A 9,982-nucleotide genomic window follows, 5' to 3' on the forward strand; every position below is an offset into this window, starting at 1 on the left:
CGAAAACAAAGGAAGAAAATAATAAAAATTATACATTGAGATAATTAAGGCATGTAAAACCCTATATAATATTGATATGTCAGTGGTGAGTAGACTATTCCAGTATCCAGCCGATTATATGCAAATTGCTCATCCCTCCCCCCCACCTATGACCTCAGCTACGGCGAGGCCAATCACTGAGCGACCTCAGATCACATGTCTTCATGTGTGTTTACCGCCCTTCATGAAACTCTGAGTCGGAAAAACGCTATTTTCCTTGCCGTTAACATGAACCGGAGGCTACTCGGCGTTATGTCATAGAATAATGCTTGTCGGTAACTGAGAGTCTGCGCTGCAAAATCTTTCCTATTTTATTTTTAGCTACTTTCAACTGAAATGAATACACTTACTTTAGTTGTTGGAATAGGAGGGTAAGGGAGCTTTATCGACCCTTTTTCATGATTCGTTCGCTGTAATTATGCATCAGTGTCTTCTGGTATCTAATGCTAATAACACGTTTATGATATGTTTAATTTAGGGTGACCAATGGCGGGAAGTCTACGTTGGCTACCAATCTACAGAAGAAGCTGCCACACAGTTGCATCATTGCACAGGACACATTTTTTAAAGTAGGCCCTCAAAATCATTTGCCACTAGAAATGCAAAAAGTGACACACATACACACACATTTTAATTCTTTATTTGAATCCACCAATCACATTACAAGAGACAGGCTTCAAATGTTTCAGAGATGAGATAGGTGTTTGTTCAAGGGTACAAACAACATCTCCTGCGCCAGACTGCCTATCACTGCTGATATGGAGCAGAACTTTAGCTAATTGTTTCGATTTTCTGCTGGAGAGCCCTGCCAGCCTTAACCCACTGAAAACACGGTTGTGGACATGCCTCAAGCTGCCAAAAATAAACACTATTAGCTTGCATTGGTAGCCTAGGTCCCTTAGTAATTCCAGAATGGGCTGGTATTTAACGATTTTATCGTTGAAAGCAATTTCCATGTACAGATCAAACACCTATCTCAAGTAAGAGCACCTCCCTTCTGTCCCTGTTTAAAAACACAACACCAGGGGTATTTGGGATGTTACAAGACACATCAATAGAGCTGTTAAACCATTCCGGCATATTGTGTGTGTGTGTGTGTGTGTGTGTGTGTGTGTGTGTGTGTGTGTGTGTGTGTGTGTGTGTGTGTGTGTGTGTGTGTGTGCGCGCGCGCGATGCCGGTAGGCAGCACGCCGGTATGCCGCACCAACAAACATACAAAATAGAACATCTCGCCTGTTGTAACTGCCATCGTTAATGCAGCAGAGAAAGATATGCTTAGACACTAGTACCTCACTAGTGTACTAGTGACACACACACACACACACACACACTCCAGATGTTTTGTGCATGTTTTAAGTAATTGTGGACTCTCTTCTTTAGGATGACTCCGTGGTACCTGTCGACAGTAATGGATTCAAACAATATGACCGTAAGGGACATGCATTCCTCTTTTTGCATCAGTATGCGAACCCAATGTTCACTATAAAACAACAATATTATGAAATTATTATTATTGAACAGCTACATTTGTTACATTTGATTGAATTGGTCTAATGTTGCAAACCTCTCAATCAAAATCTTAAAGGGGGAGATAACATGACCCCCTCCTTCCAGAACGCTTAGCCCAAAACGCATGACTTAAGATCTTCTATTGTTTGAGTTTGAGCTGAAACTTGGGCTTGACTTACACTTAAACTAATTGGTAATAGGTTCTGTGTAAAATAATCAGAAATCATTCACATTAATCGGCCCTTTGGCCAGTAAGTGAGCTTGAATTAGAGAACTTTGGTATAATATAAAGTGTTTTGGGCTAGGATTCTAGGAAGGAGGAGGGCGTGTTATCTCCATTATGGTTATGACATAGCCAACTATTTGTAGCACCGTCGTTATGTAGGAGGGTAATAATGAGCAATGTTGTATATGAATTGCGCAACACACTGAAAAAAGTGTCCTAGAAGCTTAACCCTTTTTCAGACGCGGCCATCGACATCACCCGCTCCCCAGACGGATCGCCGTACATTTTAGTATCAGTGAATAAATGATATTGATTATTATGTTGACGATCATATAGGACACATGACCACGTTTAAAACAAAAAAAAACTTTTACTACACCTTTAAGTTAAACTACAAACTGTTCATTCATGTACAAATACTACTCGTAGTCACTTAAACTCTGTGTCTAAATGTTGAATTAAAAGATTTATAATAGCGATGTCCTTCTCATGAGTGTACATGTAGAGATTTTCAAACCTTAATGATGAAGTGTTGCCTGTAGTGCTGGATGCTCTGCACATGGACAAGATGATGGAGGAGATCTACTCGTGGTGGCGGGACCCACAGTCCTACCACCAGTCAACATGTGCCACAACGGAAGCTGGCCGCACGGAGGTCTTTGTGGTGATCGTAGAGGGCTTCCTCATATTCAACCACAGGTAAACAAACTGAGGCGCCATATATGGATATGGTTCTTTGGATATTTGGTCATGTGAAACATAGAGATCATAAATCCTTTGGTCAATTAATTTGACCAGATACTCTGTCATCCCCTATATATTGAAATTAGCTTTATGTTATATATTATTATTATACTAATCATAGATATATATATGTTGCTTCCCGCCCTTGTAACGAACTGCCTCCTTTAATTAGAGACGCTTCTTCCGTCACCATTTTTAAATCTAGGCTGAAAACACACCTCTTCTCCCTGGCCTTTCCTCCCCTTTTATGATATGTTGTTATTTTTATGTTTTCCATGTACTGTCCTTATTTTAAATCAACTTTAATGTTTGTATATACTGTAGGTGTGTAAAGTGGACTGTGTTCTTTTATATGCCTTTGTTTGCACCATGTACGGCACTTTGGCCAGTGAAAACTGTATTTAAATGTGACTTATAGATCAATTTTACTTACTTACTTTACTGTTTCCTATCTTTTACTTGATGAACCTGGGAGACGGAGAAGGTAAAAAGAATAATAGAGAAGAACTACATTGGGATATTCACATCTGTTTGTATCGATTCACAGGCCTTTGAATGAATTAATGAACAAAAAATACTTCCTGGAAATCCCTTATGATGAATGTCAGAATAGGAGATGGTAAGAAAATCATATATATATATTTTTTAAATAATGTTATTTATGTTGTTAATAACTTTATACATTTGAGTGTCATATCATATATTTTATGTAGAAGGATAGAAAACAAAATTGGTTTGTAAACCCAAAAATTCTATTCAACATTTTATTTCTAAAATGTATCTCATTTTGCTCTCCGGCAGTTCAAGAGTGTACACGCCCCCAGATCCGCCGGGGTATTTTGACGGACACGTTTGGCCGATGTACCTGAAGAATCGTCAGGAGATGCAGCTGCAAGGGATCGGTAATTAAAGTTACAGTTAGTATCTAAAGAAACAGCAACTGCTGTTTTATCTACTCTTCACATTGTTGTCTGTAAGGCCCTAATGTATGAAGAGGCGGCACATTTTTGTCCAGGGCTCAGATTTAATGAAAAACTTGGTTAAAAGTTTTTCAAAACGTAACCTGACAAGAATGTATGAACAGACTATTTATTATAACGATAAGGAGTCCACAAAGTGGTATTTCCGGTATTGCTTAAAAACTGGTATTCTTATATAATTGTGGCTTAAGGGGGACATATTATGAATACAACGCTTTTCCTGAGATTTGGGGTGTTGTTTATGGTCTCTGGTGCTCCCACATGCATGCAAACTTTGAAAATAGTCTGTACAGGATTTTTTGAGTGAGATATACATTTCAGAAAGTACCCCGCCTACAGTAACCAAACGAGCGAGTCAGTTTCCGCGCCCCCTCCTATGTAGGAAGGGGGCACAGTTGAATATTATCTCCCACTTCCCTCCAATCAGATCATAGCTAAGATTTTATGGACCAGCGGACTAGCAGCTCCGGCAGGGGGAACTCGGCGGCAGCTCAGCTCTGGGAGTACTTTCTCTGCCGGACTGCCGCCGAGCTCCCCCCGCCTGAGCTGCTGGACTGCCACCAAGCTACCCCCGCTGAAGCATCGGCGGCTGTCCAGCAGCTCCGGCGGTGTACTCCTGTACAATCCCTTTCTCCTCCATGTCACGGTTCATGGACTTCAGAGAGTCAAGGCCAAATTTCCTTTCCCCCAATTCTTCTCAACCATGGCCGAGATATCCCCCACTACAAGTCTTTACTTGTTGTGGAAATACCAGAGACGTCAGACGCAGTCTTTATGATTCATAAAATCATCCAAGGCGCAAATATCTTTTGGCCGTGATATTAGATATACAGGTCCTTCTCAAAAAATTAGCATATTGTGATAAAGTTCATTCTTTTCCATAATGTAATGATAAAAATTAAACTTTCATATATTTTAGATTCATTGCACACCAACTGAAATATTTCAGGTCTTTTATTTTTTTAATACTGATGATTTTGGCATACAGCTCATGAAAACCCAAAATTCCTATCTCAAAAAATTGGCATATTTCATCCGACCAATAAAAGAAAAGTGTTTTTAATACAAAAAAAGTCAACCTTCAAATAATTATGTTCAGTTATGCACTCAATACTTGGTCGGGAATCCTTTTGCAGAAATGACTGCTTCAATGCGGCGTGGCATGGAGGCAATCAGCCTGTGGCACTGCTGAGGCCCAGGATGCTTCGATAGCGGCCTTAAGCTCATCCAGAGTGTTGGGTCTTGCGTCTCTCAACTTTCTCTTCACAATATCCCACAGATTCTCTATGGGGTTCAGGTCAGGAGAGTTGGCAGGCCAATTGAGCACAGTAATACCATGGTCAGTAAACCATTTACCAGTGGTTTTGGCACTGTGAGCAGGTGCCAGGTCGTGCTGAAAAATGAAATCTTCATCTCCATAAAGCTTTTCAGCAGATGGAAGCATGAAGTGCTCCAAAATCTCCTGGTAGCTAGCTGCATTGACCCTGCCCTTGATAAAACACAGTGGACCAACACCAGCAGCTGACATGGCACCCCAGACCATCACTGACTGTGGGTACTTGACACTGGACTTCAGGCATTTCCTTCTCCCCAGTCTTCCTCCAGACTCTGGCACTTTGATTTCCGAATGACATGCAAAATTTGCTTTCATCCGAAAAAAGTACTTTGGACCACTGAGCAACAGTCCAGTGCTGCTTCTCTGTAGCCCAGGTCAGGCGCTTCTGCCGCTGTTTCTGGTTCAAAAGTGGCTTGACCTGGGGAATGCGGCACCTGTAGCCCATTTCCTGCACACGCCTGTGCACGGTGGCTCTGGATGTTTCTACTCCAGACTCAGTCCACTGCTTCCGCAGGTCCCCCAAGGTCTGGAATCGGCCCTTCTCCACAATCTTCCTCAGGGTCCGGTCACCTCTTCTCGTCGTGCAGCGTTTTCTGCCACACTTTTTCCTTCCCACAGACTTCCCACTGAGGTGCCTTGATTGGGCACTCTGGGAACAGCCTATTCGTTCAGAAATTTCTTTCTGTGTCTTACCCTCTTGCTTGAGGGTGTCAATGATGGCCTTCTGGACAGCAGTCAGGTCGGCAGTCTTACCCATGATTGCGGTTTTGAGTAATGAACCAGGCTGGGAGTTTTTAAAAGCCTCAGGAATCTTTTGCAGGTGTTTAGAGTTAATTCGTTGATTCAGATGATTAGGTTAATAGCTCGTTTAGAGAACCTTTTCATGATATGCTAATTTTTTGAGATAGGAATTTTGGGTTTTCATGAGCTGTATGCCAAAATCATCAGTATTAAAACAATAAAAGACCTGAAATATTTCAGTTGGTGTGCAATGAATCTAAAATATATGAAAGTTTAATTTTTATCATTACATTATGGAAAAGAATGAACTTTATCACAATATGCTAATTTTTTGAGAAGGACCTGTATACCCATACATAATATTATAATATTATATTAAATAGATATAGAGCTCAAGAAGTCTGCACAAGGCAAAAATCCCTTCTCCTCCATGCTGTGGTTCAGTCTGACAGCTCATTGGTCAATGGGCAGCAGCTCATTTGCCTTAAAGCTACATACACCAGAAACAGCGCATTCTGAGAGAAGCCCCTTACTGCAGCCCGCAGACGGTGCTCAATGTGGTCGGAGTCAAACGTTGAGCACAGCCACCCAAGTACCCCTGACTGGCTTCTCCAGCCGTTTATGCAGTTCAGGAATGTCAGTGGCTCAAACAGGATAATGCCTTAAGGTTGAGAGTTTGAATCCTGATTAGAGCATTATGAACAAGCTGTCATTGCCACTCATTTAAGAAGCACAACAATGAACAGCACCTGAAATTTATCAGGCAATCAACATTCCGGCCCATTCGTTTCCAAGAATCGGACTGCCAAGACACAGTATGGCATTAAGGGGAACTTCTTCATTTCATTCCATTTTTCTTCATAATTAACTGTCATATTTATATATTTATTCCGTCAGTGTTCTTGACTACAATAGTTTAATTTCCCCAGAATTTCAAAGATTTTTCAGGTATATGCCTTTAAGAAAGCCCTCAATTCACTTGAGAAATGTGTGCAGACATTTTGACCATGTGGATGGTCAGAACCTGAACTGCAGTGAATGAGGCTGCAGTTCAGGTTTATCAGTGGCTCAATGGGCACCTAACCTTGTACAGGTGATCCTTAGGTTGAGAGTTCGAATCCCAATTATAGTATTATGAACAAGCTGAACATGACATTCGGTCATTGCTTTGCAGCTCACCTGAAAGCCGAGGCACAGTATTGCATCAAGTGGAACATCTTCATCAACATCTTTCCTTCATAATTATACGTCATATTTATATATCTTCCATTAGTGTGTTCTTGACTTTTAATTTTCCTCGGACCCCATTAATCACCGCTTGTGGTTATATATATATATTTTTTTTTTTAAACGTGTAACTAGTGCTAATAGTGAATGTTACGACAAAATGCTCACGTAATCTCTCTTTTCTACCAGTTTTTCTGGATGGATTGAAGTCAGAAGCTGAGCTACTAGGATATGTATATGATGATATAACTACGGAAATCAAAAACCTCAGGGTAAGTATTGGGAATGCATTTGTTTTTTATACCCCCCATAGCATTTTTGTGACTATCTTTTTCCTTCATATTTAAAGGCATCTTTTTCCATTGAAAACCAAGTAAATTTTTCCACTTGTATATATTCTTATGGCTTGACCTATTGCAACCCGACATTGACCTTTATTTCTGTGTTCTATTCACAGGGAAAGACTGAAATTAATTCAGTCAATTTGTAAGGATCAAAGCAGATGTCATGGAAGTTTGTCAATTCTCCCTGCTGGACCAAATGTTTTTCATTGCAAAGACTGTTATTTTGGTATTGAGGTTTAAGCCCTTTTTCACTTTTATACGTGGTGCTTGGTTCATTGAACGTTTGAGCATTAATATGCAAGTTATTAAGCCAATAGGACACCCAATATGCTACTTAAACCACTCTGTATTTTCATGTCTGTTATGTATTGACAAATTCTGTGTAATGTTTATGTACTGGTATTTTTTATTCCATACTATACTGATAAAATAATTATTGTGGTACTTGTTACAACATTGGTACATACAGTACCAATGTTTTTATCTTTTAAGCTATCCGTCTTAATCATTAATTAAAATGTGAAAAATCAATTTGAAAAGTGGACTAAATAAATATTAGGATTTCCATACTTCCAGGGATGTACAAGTGTGGGACTGGGTGTGGATAATGGGTGGTTTGGGCAGCACCTACCTGGCTGAGTCTGATTGGACTCTTGGTCTGGGTGACGCTGCACAACTGTTGCACATTGAGTATCAGTGTGCACAGGTTAAACCAGCCATATCCACACACACACTTCTCCTAGATGGCAACATGTAACACCAGGACATGTATAATTTCGTGCAAACTAATAAAATAAAAACGGATTCAACATCACCAACCCGTGACCTTTGTCTGGAGGAGTCCAATATAAGTCACTTTTGTGGAGTATGGCAGCCAACTAGGTGGTGTGTGTAGCCATTGGCTTTGCTTAAATAAGCTTACAATTTTAAGCAAATAACACGAGTTAAATTCTGCATCAGCATTCAGTTACTTTTGTCTGGTTTCAACAATGGGGAGAGGCAGCTTATTTTTGTTGTTCTTCTTTCTCCTTATTTAAAGGTGAGGTATCAATTCTGTCTTACACAATGCAGGCCATGCATTTCTTTTTAAAGACATTTGTTTACTATGTCTGTTCCTTTACAGTCAACAGCTCTATTCATATATAACTAATAACTATTATTTAATAACTGGCTAACAATAAAATTGTTGACAAATATCTTATCTTCCTGGTTGTGACACTTATAATTCATGACAATCAATGAATTGCATTACTGATGTGAATCATTTCTTTATTTTCAGATCTTACCGGGAAGCAACTCCCTGAAGTAGCCGACTTCAGCTATGACTTAATTAATTAATTTTCTGCTTGGCCACCCTTTGGAACACAAATGCTATTCTTTTGAGCAGAACAACCGAGTGTGTCTAAGGTCCATTTAGAGTTGCAGGAGTTGGTCTCAATCAACAGGAGACGCTGATGGGAACTTCATCTTGTGGATCTACAACACAAAGACAGGACTGTGGTTGAACGGAAATCACAGTCCCCAGAAATACATCACATCAAGATTATATTGTATTGTAAAATAGTACATGAGCAGGGCCGGCCCAACACGTCAGTGGACTAAGTGCTCGCTTAGGGCCTCCATTGCCACCAGAGGGCCCCAAAGAGCCGGCCTACAAAGGCTTTTTTATTTAAGTATACCTCATTCCTCATTATTTAATTATCATATTGTCTGTTTTTTATAGGGGTACATTTATCAAATTTATTTTATCATTAGATAAAAAACTTATTTTTGATAGCAGATGATAGCTGTTTTGGACATTGCACATTTATTAAACCAAAAAGCTATTAAGGTGGTAAATATGTTTACATTAAATGCATAACTGTATCACTTTGAATATTACATGAACACCTTGTGACCTTTCAAGAATAAGAGCTATAGAATGTTTTAAGATTAAAAACAAGGTTGAAAACATGCCATGCTTACTTTGGTATGATTTGAGCAATAGCTACAACTTATATAATTGATAATGGGTTTGTAAGATTTGCAGTTGGTATGTGAATGAGCATTGACAATCAATAGTATTGCCTGCAATGAGGCACCAGGGGGACCCAGAATCAAATTCTGCCTATGGGTCCAAAATGACATCAGCAAGTGTCAGACCAAAGTTGATCGGTTGCTCAAAACTGATTTCCGACTGCATCGCAGAATCTCCCCGTCTATATATGGCTACAGCTTATTTCTTTTTGGATAAGATCACATGAATGATCATAAGTGTGGCCGAAGAAGATTTGGGAGTGTGTCTGGATGATGGCTGGTCAAAGCAGACTCACCTGGCTGGGTTTGATTGGATTCCGAGGCTGGGTGAGGCTGCAGACTGGTTGCACATTGAGTAATCAGTGTGCACAGGTTAAACCAGCCATCTCCACCCATACTCAGGGAGATATCCTGCATGGCAATAGAGCACCCTTTCCATGTGCATTACCTGCAAAATTCAAAATAAGACGGCTTTAACATCACCACCCGTATCCTTTGTTTGGGTGAGCCAAAGAAAATCCACCTAGGCGGAGTCAGGTGTGTGGCATAGGCAGCAGGGACTTTACTACACTGTGTGTGGAGATGGCTGGTTTAACCTGTGCACACTGATTACTCAATGTGCAACAGGTGTGCAGCCTCACCGAGCCCCAGAGTCCAATCAGAATCGGCCTGGTGACGCTGATTAATCATTAAATCGTATTGTCCCTTAGATCTCGCTCTGATTGCATTCATTTTGAACTGTTTGTTAGCCCCACCATTTCTATATTCTTTGTTGCTACCTTGCTGTCTTTGGACAAGTAAGAGGAAAGAGGCCTGTATA

At 40.2% G+C, this 9,982-nt stretch overlaps 1 protein-coding gene and 1 long non-coding RNA gene across 3 annotated transcripts; one reads left to right on the forward strand and one right to left on the reverse strand.

Moving 5' to 3' along the window:
* Positions 1 to 205: 205 nt before the first annotated feature.
* nmrk1 (nicotinamide riboside kinase 1) lies at positions 206 to 7,960 on the forward strand. Of its 2 annotated transcripts, none has more exons than XR_009526293.1 (8): positions 206 to 410; positions 518 to 608; positions 1,420 to 1,468; positions 2,317 to 2,473; positions 3,066 to 3,137; positions 3,320 to 3,435; positions 6,992 to 7,074; positions 7,260 to 7,960. XR_009526293.1 is itself a non-coding variant. In XM_060054536.1 (8 exons), the coding sequence occupies exons 1-8, from the start codon at positions 376 to 378 to the stop codon at positions 7,290 to 7,292; spliced, it is 621 nt and encodes a 206-aa protein (XP_059910519.1). In that variant the 5' UTR covers positions 214 to 375; the 3' UTR covers positions 7,293 to 7,960. The 2 variants fall into 2 exon arrangements, 1 of the variants encoding a protein (XP_059910519.1); XM_060054536.1 differs by having other exon boundaries at positions 214 to 410; positions 3,320 to 3,420.
* On the reverse strand, positions 7,362 to 9,927 carry LOC132459773 (uncharacterized). The gene is made up of 2 exons (XR_009526294.1): positions 9,459 to 9,927; positions 7,362 to 8,622 (listed from the first exon to the last, which is right to left on the reverse strand). It is a non-coding gene; the product is annotated as an uncharacterized LOC132459773 (long non-coding RNA).
* Positions 9,928 to 9,982: the final 55 nt, after the last annotated feature.

Source organism: Gadus macrocephalus, chromosome 6, assembly GCF_031168955.1.
Source record: "Gadus macrocephalus chromosome 6, ASM3116895v1".
In the NCBI taxonomy this organism is placed as follows: Eukaryota; Metazoa; Chordata; class Actinopteri; order Gadiformes; family Gadidae; genus Gadus; species Gadus macrocephalus.

Bases quoted from the DNA above. Each gene is read 5' to 3' on its own strand.
- nmrk1 (XM_060054536.1), top strand. From the start codon at position 376: ATGAATACACTTACTTTAGTTGTTGGAATAGGAGG. The intron at 411-517 runs GTAAGGGAGCTT...TGTTTAATTTAG, and splicing joins TTAGTTGTTGGAATAGGAGG to GGTGACCAATGGCGGGAAGT. The intron at 2,474-3,065 runs GTAAACAAACTG...ATCGATTCACAG, and splicing joins TTCCTCATATTCAACCACAG to GCCTTTGAATGAATTAATGA.